This window comes from Nerophis ophidion, linkage group LG18 (genome assembly GCF_033978795.1).
Source record: "Nerophis ophidion isolate RoL-2023_Sa linkage group LG18, RoL_Noph_v1.0, whole genome shotgun sequence".
NCBI classification, from domain to species: Eukaryota; Metazoa; Chordata; class Actinopteri; order Syngnathiformes; family Syngnathidae; genus Nerophis; species Nerophis ophidion.
In genome coordinates this window covers 12,118,553-12,135,856 of record NC_084628.1, presented here as the reverse complement: position 1 = coordinate 12,135,856, position 17,304 = coordinate 12,118,553, and the positions used below count along the sequence as shown (strand labels likewise).

The following is a 17,304-nucleotide window of genomic DNA, read 5'->3' as shown; positions in this document are numbered from 1 at the left end:
GTGTGTGTGTGCTGCGCAGCCTGTGGAATGTTGAATACACGCACAGCGGAGGGAGGGATGAGAGGGAAGCCGACACTACTATATCGTGTGTGTCCCCTTTTTGGCGGATTTTTCCGCTAGTGCAGATCATTTTGTCACCTTTTAATGTCATCATTTTGTGAGTTTATTAAAATTTGCTTTCTCAAATTTTGATTTGAGGGGGCAAGACATTTATTAGCCGGCCATGGTGACCACCCGCCCCCACAACGACCACACATTCTCCTTTTTGTTGTGATGGATATGTACAGATAAAATGGGATGCACAAGACACCATTTGTCGCGGTTTACCTAACACCTGAAACGTGATATATTGGGGGGGGGGGGGGGGGGCACGATCCACTTTAGCCACCAGACAGCAGTAGAGTGTTGAATATCTTAAAATAGGTTTTGTGGCAAATCCAACTTTGACCACAGCGTCAGTTTACATGTATAGTGGCGCTTTCCATCATTTTCAGCAGACTGCATTGCCAAAATGATTTTTTTCTCTCTCACAAGATCCAGGGCCATATGAAACCCTTCACTACTGGATGAACAACAAAAAAAATCTTACCGTTGACAGTGAGAGAAACTTCTTTCTCTCCGGCGCCGACTCTCGGGACCACGGCCCGGCAAACATATTTCCCAGCATCCTCCTGCCGCACGGATTTCAGCGTCAAGAGGTTCTCGTTGCTGAGAACCTGTGACGAGAAGAAATATAAATAAAATGCAATGTCAATACATGAGGCACGTTGAAATATGAAATAGTAATAAAGCGAAATTACAAAGAGGGGGGCGGGGGGTGGATGGCAGCATGACGGCCATTGGACATTATAAAGGGCACCTCTTCTCAATTATTAAAATCCAATTTGGGATCTGAGCTCAATGGAATAAAAAGGGGGGCTTCACGTTGGCCTGGCGTAAAAGGAAAGGTGGAATGATCAAATCGACTGAATAAATAGCATGTGGTCATAGACATGGATGAGAATATTTCATACATTTGGAGGAAAGTATGCCTGTCCAGTCACACACAACTTAGAGGAGATGAGTGTGTTTTGCTTTTTCTTTGGCTGTTTTACAAACACACAACTCAAAGCATTACAACATCACCACATGCACTTTGTAGCTATATTAATGTGGTGTTATGTTATTTCTGTTGTATTGTGCTTAGCTTCTTTTTACACTTGCGGGACAACTATGGGGACAGAGTGGCGCGGTTGGAAGAGTGGCTGTGCCAGCAATCTGAGGGTTCCTGGTTCAATCTCCACCTTCTACCAACCTCGTCATGTCAGTTGTGTCCTTGAGCAAGACACTTCACCCTTGCTCCTGATGGGTCGTAGTTAGCGCCTTGCATGGCAGCTCCCGCCATCAGTGTGTAAATGTGCGTGTGAATGGGTGAATGTGGAAATAATGTCAAAGGGCTTTGAGTACCTTGAAGGTAGAAAAGCGCTTTACGAGTATAACCCATTTACCATAACTAACAGCGTTTAAAATTGAGTCCCGTCAGGCACAATTGTGATACAAAACTTTGGGGGGGTGGGAATTAAACAATTGTTTTTCAGAGGGGATCTCTTTCTGGATGTTCTGAACTCCTGTTTGAAAAGGCACTTTGTGTTGCCAGGGCCGGCCCGCGGCATAAACACTCTATGCGGTTGTTTAAGGCCACAAACACTGACGGCGCCACATGACCTTGAGTTGAGTTTGAGTTTTTTTTTCGAACATGCATGCATACAACACGATACATCACCATTTCCAAGTTTCCCTTTTCAACATGTTCGAAAAGGAGTAGGAAGAAGCAGATCTTATTTAATCCTACCCCTTTCTTTTTACATAACAGTTGCTAAAACGTTTGTTCACTTCCTGTTCTCTGCGGTGAGGTGGCGACTTGTCCAGGGTGTACCCCGCCTTCCGCCCGAGTGTAGCTGAAATAGGCGCCAGCGCCCCCTGAGACCCCAAAAGGGAATAAGGGGTAGAAAATGGATGGATGGACTTCCTGTTCTCAATTTATTCACAATACACTCCATAAGTAATCACAATAAAAATAAATAAATTAAATAATAATTGGTGAAGTAAGTTGTATTTCATATGATGAGATGAGTAAGATTATTTTGAGAATGAATGAATGAATGGATGGAATACATTCAGAATGCTTATCATGGTTTTTCTTCTTTGTACTTTGTAAACACTTTAAGTTTGAAGAGTTTCTTAAAGTGGATCAGATTATTACATTGTTTGATTGCTTTGCTTAATCCATCCCATAATTTAATTCCACATTCTGACCGTCTTAAATGCTGTATGTGCATACAAATGTTTTGAATTACATTTTTCTCTAAGATTATATTTCTCCTTTTTTTTTTTAGAAAAAATATGGTATATTTTTGGGTAGCAGGTTACAGTTTGCTTTGCCTTGACTGAGCTGTTGTAAAGATTAGATTTTTTTTTCTTTCATTTAAGTCCCTCAGTTATAAAAGACGACATCATAAAAGTTAAGATGAAATACATTTTGATGTCAAAGTTCAATAATAAGGTTGTTTGAATCAAATCAGGAATGTGTAACACAACTTATACCCCGTTTTAAAACATATGAATTCCTTCTGGGGGGTTGGGGAGGGGGGCAAAGCTAGTTTGGAACATTCCACTGTTCACACAACACAGATGTCATAATATCATTAAAGCTCACTTTTGTGCATTTATGTTCAGCACCAACATTTTGGATCAAGGATGAAGTGATAGAAAAAAAGGTAAATTATGATAAATATGTTTGTGGCAGGAATACACAAAAGTATATATAAATTTCACTTTTGCACCCAATTGTACATACCGTATGTTTCAGACTATAAGCGGCAACATTTTTTCCAACGCTTGGAGCCCTGCAGCTTGTAAAACAGTGCGGCTAATTTATGAAATTTCATTCGCTAACGACCATTATGTTTTGTATTGATAAATAGTTTTCTTAAAAAGGTGTGTTAGTTTGCGCTATGGCGCCATCTTTTGGAGGAGTTTGCTTACTGCAGATGCTGCAGTTTGCAGTGAAATTTCCTGTTTTGCGCCGTAAACCAGAAGTATATCCCGTTTTGTCTAAAAATGTTCTATGGCCTTTCTGGTCAAAAGGATTCTTCATTCATCACTCTGAGGAACGTTTGTAAGTTTTACAGTATAAAAAAAATAAAATCTTTGAGAAACTGTCCCATTGATTGTTTTCATGCATATTTGTAGGTGCCATCATAATGTAATCAAGCTAGCGTTGTTAGCATTAGTGAAAACGCTAACACGTTTACAATTGTCTATGTTAGTAGTATTTACTTACTTTGGAATTGTTTTTGTATTGTTTCCATTTTGTAAATTCACCAAAACGTCACTGTTTAGTTATTTAGTCTGTTTTGATATGAGAGCTACCATCTACAGCTAGTGGGTCCATGATGATGACTTCTGTTTTGTTTGATCAGCCGTTTTGCTGCCGTGTGACAGGCACTTTTTGGAAATAACTTAGGTATATAAATAAAAATTACAAAATCTTTCGTACCGGTATATAAACGCGATTAACCATCCGGTGGAATTGATATGTAAAAATATTTATATATTCTAAAATTTGATGAGTGCGGCTCAAATTCCGGTGCGCTCAATAGCCCATAAAGTATGGTAATTGTAGTGCTTTTAAGGAACCCTGATCATTGATTGTTTTCATGCATATTTGTGGGTGCTATCGTAATGTACTCAAGTTAGCGTCGTTAGCATTAGTGAAAACGCTAACACGTTTAGAATTGTCTATTTTAGTAGTATTTGCTTACTTTGGAATTGTTTTTGTATTGTTTCCGTTTTGTAAATTCACCAAAACATCCCTGTTTAGTTATTTAGTCTGTTTTGATATGAGAGCTACCATCTACAGCTAGTGGGTCCATGATGATGACTTCTGTTTTGTTTGATCGGCCGTTTTGCTGCCGTGTGACAGGCACTTTTTGGAAATAACTTAGGTATATAAATAAAAATTACAACATCTTTCGTACCGGTATATAAATGCGATTAACCATCCGGTGCAATTGATATGTAAAAATATTTATTTATTCTAAAATTTGATGAGTGCGGCTCAAATTCTGGTGCGCTCAATAGCCCGTAAAGTATGAAATTGTAGTAGCTTTAAGGAACCCTGATCATTGATTGTTTTCATGCATATAGATAGATAGATTGTACTTTATTTGTGGGTGCTATCATAATGTACTCAAGTTAGCATCATTAGCATTAGTGAAAACGCTAACACGTTTAGAATTGTCTATGTTAGTAGTATTTACTTACTTTGGCATTCTTTTTGTATTGTTTCCGTTTTGTAAATTCACCAAAAACGTCACTGTTTAGTTATTTAGTCTGTTTTGATATGAGAGCTACCATCCGCAGCTAGTGGGTCCATGATGATGACTTCTGTTTTGTTTGTTTCACCGTTTTGCTGCCGTGTGACAGGCACTTTTTGGAAATAACTTAGGTATGTAGATAAATGTTACAAAATCTTTCGTACCGGTATATACATGCGATTAACCGTCCGGAACGATTGATATGTAAAAATATTTATTTATTCTAAAATTTGATGGGTCCGGCTCAAATTCCGGTGCACTCAATAGCCTGTAAAGTACGAAATTCTAGTAGCTTTAAGGAACCCTCATCATTGATTGTTTTCATGCATATTTGTAAGTGCTATCAAAATGTAATAAAGCTAGCGTCATTAGCATTAGTAAAAAAGCTAACACGTTTACAAGTGTCTGTGTTAGTATTATTTACTTACTTTGGCACTTTTTGTATTGTTTCCATTTTGTTAATTCGCCAAAACGTCACTGCGTAGTTTTTTAGTCTGTTTAGATAAGAGAGCTAACTTCCGTCGCTAGTGGGTCCATGACGATGACTTCTGTTTTGTTTGATCAGCTGTTTTGCTGCCATGTGACAGGCACTTTTTGGAAATAAAACTTACAAAATATTTTGTAATGGTAAATATATGCGATTAACCGTTCGGTGCGATTGATATGCAAAATATTTATTTATTCCCAAATTTAGTGGGTGTGGCTTAAATTTCAGTGCGAGGTAATCGTGGTGCATTCACGAACCCTGATTACAGTTTGAAAACAGAGTTTTTGAAGACAGGGGCTGGGTTTAACCCCCAGTACATGCACTTATAATATAAATCATAATGTAAGTGATGCTTTATTAGGTTTATTCTTATCCACTAATGGTACTTATGCATGAATCAGCTAATCTCTATGTTATACTATGACGTAAAGGGTCACTTTTAAAAAGCCAGTTTTGACCAAATAAGTCAATAATTAGTTTTTAAGTGTGTGTATACTGAGTTTTTTTGATTGAGACTTTTATTAGTTATTAGTAGATTACACAGTACAGTACAAATTCCGTAAAATTGACCACTAAATGGTAACACCCGGATAAGTTTTTCAACTTGTTTAAGTCGGGGCCCACGTTAATCAATTCATGGTAGAATGAGTGTGTGCATGTTGGGCGGGAAGGTTAAAGGCCTACTGAAACCCACTATTACCGACCACGCAGTCTGATACTTTATATATCAATGATGAAATATTAACATTGCAACACATGCCAATACGGCCTTTTTAGTTTACTAAATTGCAATTTTAAATTTCCCGCAGAGGTTTTGTTAAAAACGTTGCGGAATGACGCCGCGTGCACGTGACATCATGGACTGTCAGGCAGCACCATTTGCGGCTAAAAGTCGCCTCTTTTCATCGCGCAATTAAACAGTATTCTGGACATCTGTGTTGCTGAATCTTTTGCAATTTTTTCAATCAATAATGGAGAAGTCAAAGTAGAAAGATGGAGTTGGGAAGCTTTGGCCTTTAGCCACACAAACACACGGTGATTCCTTGTTTAAAATTCCCGGAGGTGAAGCTTTACTATGGATAAGAGCGGTCAAGCGAACATGGTTCCCGACCACTAGTCAACCGGCAGGTTTCGGTGAGAAAATTGTGGTAAAAAGTCGCCTCTTCCCGGAGATCAGCTGAGCTTGCGCCGTCCATGCAGCTGCCGTCGACTTCCCTCAGAAACTGGACACATTTAATCTCACTAAAACACTAGCAACACAATAAAAAGATAAGGGATTTCCAAGAATGATCTTAATAAATGTGTCTAAAAACATCTGAATCCGTCCCAATGCAATCGCCTTTTTTTTTAACTTTATTTATTTTCTTGTCCTTTGCTATCAATATCATCATCCACGAATCTTTCATCCTCGCTCAAATTAATGGGGAAATTGTCGTTTTCTCGGTCCGAATAGCTCTTGCTGCTGGAGGCTCCCATTACAAACAATGTGAGGATGTGACGATTCCTCACCCTTGTGACGTCATCGTCTGCGACTTCCGGTAAAGGCAAGGCTTTTTTATCACCATCAAAAGTTGCGAACTTTATCGTCGATGTTCTCTACTAAATCCTTTCGGCAAAAATATGGCAATATCGCGAAATGATCAAGTATGACACATAGAATGGACCTGCTATCCCCGTTTAAATAAGAAAACCAGTAGGCTTTTAAGTTTAAGATGTAAAAAGGTAATATTTAGGACCCAGGTCTTGTTTAGGGGCCACACAAAACAAGGCCCTTATGTAGCAGCTGAGATTTTGTTTTTTTATTTGTATTTGTATATTTAGTTTTATTGGTCCCCGTGGGGGAATTAATTTTCACTGATGTATTCAGACAATAAACATCACACATCACAGACGTGAAGTGAATTATATTTATATAGCGCTTTTCTCTAGTGACTCAAAGCGCTTTACATAGTGAAACCCAATATCTAAGTTACACTTAAACCAGTGTGGGTGGCACTGGGAGCAGGTGGGTAACGCGTCTTGCCCAAGGACACAACGGCAGTGACTAGGATGGCGAAAGCGGGAATCGAACCTGGAACCCTCAAGTTGCTGGCACGGCCACTCTACCAAACGAGCTATACCGATCGCAGATAAAAAGACATCATACATGACACAACCTCTGCTCATTCTTGCCAACAACTGCACTCCATTTCTGACTAAACACGGGATTAATCAACGATGACTTCTGTTTTGTTTGATCAGCTGTTTTGCTGCCATGTGACAGGCACTTTTTGGAAATAAAACTTACAAAATATTTTGTAATGGTATATATATGCGATTAACCGTTCGGTACGATTGATATGCAAAATATTTATTTATTCCAAAATATAGTGGGTGTGGCTTAAATTTCAGTGCGAGGTAATCGTGGTGCATTCACGAACCCTGATTAAAGTTTGAAAACAGAGTTTTTGAAGACAGGGGCTGGGCTTAACCCCCAGTACATGCACTTATAATACAAATCATAATATAAGTGATGCTTTATTAGGTTTATTCTTATGCCGAACTAAAAGTGTTATTATTTTTATGATTTAATTAGGGGCCTTACTAATTATAAAGGATCGGATCGGATCGGTGCGGCGTCTTCAGTAATGCGGAAGTTGTATCGATCCGTTGTGGTGAAGAAGGAGCTGAGCCGGAAGGCAAAGCTCTCAATTTACCGGTCAATCTACATTCCCATCCTCACCTATGGTCATGAGCTTTGGGTCATGACCGAAAGGATAAGATCACGGGTACAAGCGGCCGAAATGAGTTTCCTCCGCCGGGTGGCGGGGCTCTCCCTTAGAGATAGGGTGAGAAACTCTCCCATCCGGGAGGAGCTCAACGTAAAGCCGCTGCTCCTTCACATCGAGAGGAGCCAGATGAGGTGGTTCGGGCATCTGGTCAGGATGCCACCCGAACGCCTCCCTAGGGAGGTGTTTAGGGCACGTCCAACCGGTAGGAGACCACGGGGAAGACCCAGGACACATTGGGAAGACTATTTCTCCCGGCTGGCCTGGGAACGCCTCGGGATCCCCCGGGAAGAGCTAGACGAAGTGGCTGGAGATAGGGAAGTCTGGGCTTCCGTGCTTAGGCTGCTGCCCCCGCGACCCGACCTCGGATAAGCGGAAGATGATGGATGGATGGATGGATAATTATAAAGGTTCCACTGTATATGTAAATAAATGCACTAACCACTCCAGAGCCCCTCTTCATCCACACTATGGTAAGAGAGGGATTTCCAGTCCAAGCACAGTTGAACACGGCATCAGATCCCAGGTCCACCTGCAGCGACTGCGGCTCTGCAGCCATGCGAGGCCCGACTGTTGAGACATAAGTCAAGGAAATTCATACACGCGCTTTAAAAAAAAATGATGGTGTTTTTTTTTTTTTTGTGGGCGGTAATAACAAGACTCACAGTAGACATCAACATTGCGGCTGACGTTAGTCCTGCCCAGTTGATTGGTCACCTCACAGGAAACAGGCTCCGTAAAGAAGGAGTGGTCCACAATCACCTCGTACGTGTCTCCAGAGACCTCCTTTATGATGCTTCCCCCTTTGGCCCACCTGGTGAGAGGATTTAAAGGCAGAGAGGAAAAACGAAAAAAAAAAAAATCAAGGATTTAATGCATTTTTTTTAGCTTTCTTTCTTTGTGTGAATAAATCATCATTCTCTGGGCAGATTTTTTTCTTATTATTTTTTTTTTTACAGCGCTGGCTTCAGCATTTCTTTGTGGCAGCCCTGCATGGTGTGACATAGTCCCTGGCGGCTACAAGCAGATGGAACGTTTTCCATAAAAGCCAGGCAGAGAGTGTATAAGAAAAAAAAAACAACAACTGACGGAGTAGTATGGGTAGCACCCCACTGCCACCTGTGAAGATTGGCAGCTAGAGTTAATACGAGTGACAGCTGATGCGAGTCAGTGATGGAGTGGAGCCCATGATATTTTTTTTAACTAACCCTACAATTTGGTTGGAGTTGTTTCGGAAGTTTCGTAAATGGTCAGCATTTTGCCGGTTTATCTACCAACAGACAGCTGGCTTTATCATACCTTGAGATTTTAATGGTGTTACATCCCTATTGCATTTTACATTGTTTTCTGCATGTAAAATTATAATTAATCTTTGTAAACATGTGTTTTGTGTGTCTGGAACAGATTTATTGGATTTAAATTATTTATGGAAAAAATAATTCACTTTTACGATTGAGTCGTCAACCTAATAGAATATCAGAATCTGAAGTACCACTGCTTATATGAGTAGGCAAATATCAGAAATAAATATGTAGTAGCACTGTCGTATTTACCGTATGAGCAAAAATGGCTTTGACTTTAGAGAGAATAGTGCATTAACAGGGAATACACAATTTAGGGTTAAGTACGTCATGCTTTTGAATTTGACTATTGCTAAAACAATTAAAAATGAATTGTTTCATCCTGCACAATGGACTCATTGTGCATTAACGCCGGCTTGATACCGTAGATGCAAGCAGTAACAAAGACAATGGTATAATTTTTAAATAAACTACCAGTACTAAGAGGCACAGAGACTTCACGGAATAGAGAACTCAATTGTTTTCCATGACTAAACTGGGCCCATGCTTGATTGAAATGCTATCATTTGTATACGAAGAGATTACTCATTCAATCACCAAGTAAAGTGGAGCAGGATTTTAATTGGACTTCACAGGATTTTTTTATTATTTATTTTGATACAATTTTCTCTTTGGCAGTTGCACGTCTCTTAGGTGTCTTGTTTATTTTTTTTTTTGACAAAATCAGTACTAACTTGTCTTTTTCACCCCAGGTCTTGCCAATCTCTAATAATGTGTGTGTATCATGGATGACGAAATATACATGCTTTGTAGGTGTAACTACACGTTTAATTAACGGAAAATATTTGCGAATGGGAGAATCATGTCAAGAGATAATTAACTGTTGATTCACAGCGCATGGCTGAATTATGTATCATCTTACTGACGTTTATGCAAAACTGCTGATTAGAATAATTATTATGATACAATTTCATGTGAGGAAATAATGACCCTGATAAGGATGTTGATGGGAATAATTGTCGATGACAGCCACGCCACAAATTACTGTGAGTGGAAAGTCTGAGATTTTCTTGTGGAAAGTGCAAATATCGAAAAATTCAAAGATCTCAAAAATACAAGAACATGGTGAGTAGAAATTGCAATATTTGGATAAATTGAAAGCTGTCCAAATCATTTATTTATTGTACAATGTTAAATACAATCTAGGAATAAACTTTTTAATCAACTATTTCATAAAGATAAGCACTGTAATATTCTGTCTGAAAGCCTTAAACCCTCTGGTTTACACAATGCTACTGCTTCGCATGCCACCAATAATTGTAGCCTTGTCCAATTAAACCAAAGAAATTATGGAACAGGTCACGGTGGACCAATTAAAATGTTCACTTTAAATAAAACAAGCTCAGACAATCATTCAGTCAGCCATTTAGCGTGTTGTGGCCTCACCTTCGTCGTATGGCAGAAACAACAAATTGCACACAACACAGCCCCAAAGCTGAAGACAATCGAACCGGTTGTTAAAATAAAATAAAAACAGTCGCCGTAAGGAACGGAAATCAACCAATCGGCCACAAAAGGCCGAATTGCAGACTAGTAGGAAAAGGACAAAGACTCAATGACTTTTCTGGTTGACTACTTACTGTTTTATTTTGTTAAATTTGTGAATGAACACAAGAGTGTATGTGTATGTAGCTAAAATTTCAATGTGTACACCTGCAACTAATAAATATAACGTGTACATATAGGGACCGTGTGACAAAATACAATTATTCTAAAAAAATAGGTGGGTGCGGCTTACATTTAGGTGTGCTCTGTAGTACGGAAATCACGGTAGATAACACTTTATCATTGATTGATTGAAATTTGTATTAGTAGATTGCACAGTGCAGTACATATTCCGTACGATTGACCACTAAATGGTAAAACCTTAAGTTTTCAACTTTTTTAACAGCCCCTCAATCAACTATTTTATAAAGATCAGCACTGCAATATAATGTATGTAAGCCTTAAACCCTCTGGTTTACACAATGCTACTGCTTCGCATGCCACCAATAATTGTAGCCTTGTCCAATTAAACCAAAGAAATTATGGAACAGTTCACGGTGGACAAATTAAATTGTTCACTTTAAATCAAACAAGCTCCCACAATCATTCAGTCAGCCATTTAGCGTATTGTGGCCTCACCCTCGTCGTATGGCAGAAACAACAAATTGCACACAACACAGCCCCAAAGCTGAAGACAATCGAACCGGTTGTTAAAATAAAATAAAAACAGTCGCCGTAAGGAACGGAAATCAACCAATCGGCCACAAAAGGCCGAATTGCAGACTAGTAGGAAAAGGACAAAGACTCAATGACTTTTCTGGTTGACTACTTACTGTATTATTTTGTTAAATTTGTGAATGAACACAAGAGTGTATGTGTACGTAGCTAAAATTTCAATGTGTACACCTGCAACTAATAAATATAACGTGTACATATAGGGACCGTGTGACAAAATACAATTATTCTAAAAAAATAGGTGGGTGCGGCTTACATTTAGGTGTGCTCTGTAGTACGGAAATCATGGTAGATAACACTTTATCATTGATTGATTGAAATTTGTATTAGTAGATTGCACAGTGCAGTACATATTCCGTACGATTGACCACTAAATGGTAAAACCTTAAGTTTTCAACTTTTTTAACAGCCCCTCAATCAACTATTTTATAAAGATCAGCACTGTAATATGCTGTCTGTAAGCCTTAAACCCTCTGGTTTACACAATGCTACTGCTTCACATGCCACCGATAATTGTAGCCTTGTCCAATTAAACCAAAGAAATTGTGGAACAGGTCACGATGGACCAATTAAATTGTTCACTTTAAATCAAACAAGCTCACACAATCATTCAGTCAGCCATTTAGCGTGTTGTGGCATCACCTTCGTCGTATGGCAGAAACAACAAATTGCACACAACACAGCCCCAAAGCTGAAGACAATCGAACCAGTTTTTAAAATAAAATAAAAACAGTCGCCGTAAGGAACGGAAATCAACCAATCGGCCACAAAAGGCCGAATTGCAGACTAGTAGGAAAAGGACAAAGACTCAATGACTTTTCTGGTTGACTACTTACTGTATTATTTTGTTAAATTTTTGAATGAACACAAGAGTGTATGTGTACGTAGCTAAAATTTCAATGTGTACACCTGCAACTAATAAATATAACGTGTACATATAGGGACCGTGTGACAAAATACAATTATTCTAAAAAAAAAGGTGGGTGCGGCTTACATTTAGGTGTGCTCTATAGTACGGAAATCACTTTATCATTTATTGATTGATTGAAACATGTATTAGTAGATTGCACAGTGCAGTACATATTCCGTACGATTGACCACTAAATGGTAACACCTTAAGTTTTCAACTTTTTTAAGTCGGGGTCCACGTTAATCAATTCATGGTAAATCATGTGTCCTCCTTGACAAATTCATTATATTCCACTGATAGTACGGTTACCGAGATTACTGTATTTTTTTAGAGCAGGAACTAAATTGCTATTTAGGTGGTGCACCTTGATATGCAGGCAAAAGGGTGCGAGAGAGGATCCGTAAAATCTCTAGCAGCAATTTGCTCTATTCAGACTGTTTGCATTTGTTATTAAGCTGGGTGTGGGATGTCTTGCAGAAGTGGGGTCAGTTCAAATCAATTTAGCACAACAAGGCCTCAGAATCCCAACCAGCCTAATAATCTATCTAGAGCAGGGCATGCAAATAAAAGGAGCTCGTGTTGACGCCTTGGTGCACAGTTGTACGCCGCAGACATGGGACCTGATTTTCTTTGTTTACGACTCTCTCCGGTCTCTAGCGGCTTCTTGTTTACGTCTGTAAAAAAAAGCCCCTGTGTCTTCATCAGAGGTGTGTTGAGTTGGATGCATCCCAGTTAGCTGTGCTACACATAAAAATGAAGATATTCCCACCTTGCCTGCTTTTCCCTTTCACACTTGTTAATTATTCGTATTTTATCGGCATCCCTTTTAACCTGTGTGAAGTTGGCCTCACTTATAATTGCAAATACAGTGCATCCAGAAAGCTTCACTTATCTCACATTTTTTTTATGTTACAGCCTTATTCCGAAATGTAATACATTTTTTTTTTGTCTCTAAAAGTCCACACACTACACCCCAAAATGACAATGTGAAAATATTTTTTCTGGGAGATGTTTACAAATGTATTAAAAATAGATAACTAAGAAATAACATGTACATACGTATTCACAGCCTTTGCCATGAAGCTCAAAAGGGAGAACAGGTGCATCCTGTTTTACAGTGGGGCAAAAAGTATTTAGTCAGCCACCGATTGTGCAAGTTCTCCCACTTAAAATGATGACTGAGGTCTGTAATTTTCATCATAGGTACACTTCAACTGTGGGAGACAGAATGTAAAAAACAAATCCAGGAATTCACATTGTAGGATTTTTAAAGAATTTATTTGTAAATTATGGTGGAAAATAAGTATTTGGTCAACCATTCAAAGCTCTCGCTGATGGAAGGGGGTTTTGGCTCAAAATCTCACGATACATGGCCCCATTCATTCTTTCCTTAACACGGATCAATGGTCCTGTCCCCTTAGCAGAAAAACAGCCCCAAGGCATGATGTTTCCAACCCCGTGCTTCACAGTAGGTATGGTGTTCTTGGGAAGCAACTCAGTATTCTTCGTCCTCCAAACACGACAAGTTGAGTTTATACCAAAATGGATACATGGATAATACAGCAGAAGTTTGGGAGAATGTCATGTGGTCAGATGAAACCAAAACAGAACTTTCCACCATAATTTATAAATAAATTATTTAAAATTCCTACAATGTAAATTCCTGGAATTTTTATTCCACATTCTGTCTCTCACAGTTGAAATGTACCTATGATGAAAATTACAGACCTCTGTCATCATTTTAAGTTGGAGAACTTGCACAATCGGTGGCTGACTAAATACTTTTTTGCCCCACTGTAACTGAACATCCTTGAGATGTTTCTACAGCTTAATTGGAGTCCAGCTGCGGTGAATTCAGTTGGTTGGACATGATTTAGAAAGTTAAATGATTGTCACGCACACACTAGGTGTGGTGAAATTTGTCCTCTGCATTTGACCCATCGGCTTTGTTCCACCCCCTGGGAGGTGAGGGGAGCAGTCCGCAGCAGCGATGGCAGCGCTCTGGAATTATTTTGGTGATTTAACCCGCAACTCCAACCCTTGATGCTGAGTGCTAAGCAAGGAGGTAATGGGTCCCATTTTTACAGTCTTTGGTATGACTCGGCCGGGGTTATAACTCACAACCTACCGATCTCAGGGCGGACACTCTAACCACTAGGCCTCTGAGTAGGTTACACACCCGTCTATACGTAAGGTCCCACATTTGACATTTGGCAACGCACAAACCGAGAATGGAGTGGAAGGATTTGTCTGTAGACATCCGACACAGGATTATTTGGCGGCACAAATCTGGGTAATGTTACAGGAAAATATCTGCAACCTTCAAAGGTCCCAATGAGCACAATGGCCTCATTCGTCCGTAAATGGAAGACGTTTGGAGACCAGCAGGTCTTTTTCTTTGTAGATCTGGCTGGTCGTCTAAACTGAGCGATCGATGGAGAAAGTCCCTAGTCAGGGAGGTGACCAAGAACCTGTTGGTCACTCTGTTAGAGCTACATCATTCCTCTGAGGAGGGAAGAGAACCTTCCAGAAGGACAACCATCCCTGCAGCAAACCACCAATCAGGCCTGTATGGTATAGTGGCCAGACGGAAACCATTTCTTGGTAAAAACAATTGCCAAAATGCACCTGAAAGACTTTCACACCTTGAGAAACAAAACAATCTGGGCTTTTTAGAGAAAAAATGAAGTCTTTGGCTTGAATGCCAGACATCATGTTTGGAGGAAACCACGCATTGCTCATCACCAAGCCAATACCATCCCTACAGTCAAACATGGTGGTGGCAGTATCATGATGTTTTTCAACGGCAGGAACTGGGAGACTGGTCATGATAAAGGGATAGATAAATGCAGCAATGTACAAAGACATCATGGATGAAAACTTGCCCTAGAGCAGGGGTGTCAAACTCTGACCCTCAAGCCAAATTTGGCCCGCCGTGTATTTTCATTTGGCCCTTGAGGCAATATCAAATTAACATTAGAGCTGGCCCGCTGGTATTATACAGCGGCGGTGTAGCTGTAACACCGCATTCACCGCTAATACTCATACTTGCTAACACTCACCCCCGACTTTCCAAGGAGACTCCCAAATTTCAGTGCCCCTCCCGAAAATCACCAGGGGGGCAACCATTCTCCCAAATTTCTCCCGATTCCCACCTGGACAACATTGTTGGGGACGTGCCTTAAAGGCACTGCCTCAAGCGTCCTCTAAAACCTTTCGTCATGTCCGCTTTTCCTACGTAGAAACAGTGTGCCGGCCTAGTCACATGATATATGTGGCTTTTACACACACACACACACACAAGCTAATGCAATGCAAGCTTGGTAAACAGCCATACAGGTCACACTGAGGGTGGCCGTATAAACAACTTTAAGACTGTTACAAATATGCGCCACACTGTGAACCAACATTAAACGAGAATGACAAGCACATTTCGGGAGAACATCTGCACTGTAACACAACATAAACACAACAGAACAAATGCACAGAACCCCTTGCAGCACTACCTCTTCCTGGACGCTACAATATACAAATGTATTATTAGCCTGTGGTAACAGTTCGAGATGCTACCTCAGTAGAAGCATTTAAGTCTCACCTTAAAACTCATCTGTATACTCTAGCCTTTAAATAGACCTCCTTTTTAGACCAGTTGATCTGCCGCTTCTTTTCTTTCTCCTATGTCCCCCCCCCCCCTTGTGGAGGGGGTCCGGTCCGATGACCATGGATGAAGTACTGGCTGTCCAGAGTCGAGACCCAGGATGGACCGCTCGTCGGGACCCAGGATGGACCGCTCGCCTGTATCGGTTGGGGACATCTCTACGCTGCTGATCCGCCTCCGCTTGAGTTGGTCTCCTGTGGACGGGACTCTCGCTGCTGTCTTGGATCCGCTTGAACTGAACTCTCGCGGCTGTGTTGGAGCCACTATGGATTGAACTTTCACAATATCATGTTAGACCCGCTCGACATCCATTGCTTTCGGTCCCCTAGAGGGGGGGGGGGTTGCCCACATCTGAGGTCCTCTCCAAGGTTTCTCATAGTCAGCATTGTCACTGGCGTCCCACTGGATGTGAATTCTCCCTGCCCACTGGGTGTGACTTTTCCTTGCCCTTTTGTGGGTTCTTCCGAGGATGTTGTAGTCGTAATGATTTGTGCAGTCCTTTGAGACATTTGTGATTTGGGGCTATATAAATAAACATTGATTGATTGATTGATTGATTTTATTCTGATTTTTACCTGAGAAGGCTGCAAATAGAAAAGAGGCATTCAATTTCTATTCAATTTGATTTGATATGCCATTGCTATTTTTAAATTATTAGTATTATTTGAAACTCGATTTTACATGTCACTATAAAGTTATATAAGTCTCGCTTGTTTAATGTTCAATGCAAAACTTGTTCGGGTCCCTATCAAAAGGTTAATTTGTTAAACCTTGGCCCGCGGCTTTGTTCAGTTTAAAATTTTGGCCCACTCTGTATTTGAGTTTGACACCCCTGCCCTAGAGCGAGCTTGAACCCGGATTAGGGTGACAGTTCATCTTTTAGCGGGACAACGCCACTAAGCACACAGTTATTCTAAAATACATTTTCTGATTATTGACGTCATCCAACCCCCCACCCCGTCAACATCTCCTCAAACTTGTCCCACTTTTTAATACTAAATTTGTGTTACGTCTTCGAGGGCGCATGGCTTCGATTGTTGTGTTCCTCAGCAACGCAGGAAGCAAGCTGGAGTAGCGTGGAGGTAAGATGAAGTATTTTTAAAATAATTAAAGCAGCATCAACAAAATACAAACTGAGGACGCTAACAAGCGTGGAGCTAAACAAAACCAAAATGTCACCAAAGGTGAAAAAAACGAGGAATGCTAGTGTGTACAAACTTACTCTTGCAAGGAGAAGAAACAGGAGGATGTAAATGTTGCCTTCAGCAAACATTGACACAGCAACTGTTGCTGGGTGACAGGAAACTATAAAGGGAGGTGATGAACCAAAACACCTGGTGGGAACACTAATTGCAAAACTAAGACAGGTGAGGAGAATTAGTGCCCATGGAAACCGACAGTAAACAGGAAACAGACTAACACAGAGAAAAACTACCAAACATAAATCATGCCATGACCCGGGTAACGGGTGATGACAATTTGTTCCGCAACATTTTTTTGTCCATTAGGGTTTTTATGTTTTTAACGTGATATTACTAAAAA

General features: G+C 40.2%; 1 protein-coding gene across 7 annotated transcripts in view; it reads right to left on the bottom strand.

Moving 5' to 3' along the window:
- Window positions 1–17,304, bottom strand: part of kirrel3b (kirre like nephrin family adhesion molecule 3b) — a 587,440-nt gene that overhangs the window by 82,864 nt on the left and 487,272 nt on the right. For all 7 annotated transcript variants that reach the window (XM_061878745.1, XM_061878746.1, XM_061878749.1 and 4 more), the window contains exons 9-11: window positions 8,279–8,427; window positions 8,056–8,183; window positions 590–716 (exon numbers count right to left, since the gene is read on the bottom strand). In XM_061878745.1, the coding sequence (XP_061734729.1) occupies window positions 590–716; window positions 8,056–8,183; window positions 8,279–8,427 (404 nt within the window). The remainder of the gene's footprint in view (window positions 1–589; window positions 717–8,055; window positions 8,184–8,278; window positions 8,428–17,304) is intronic.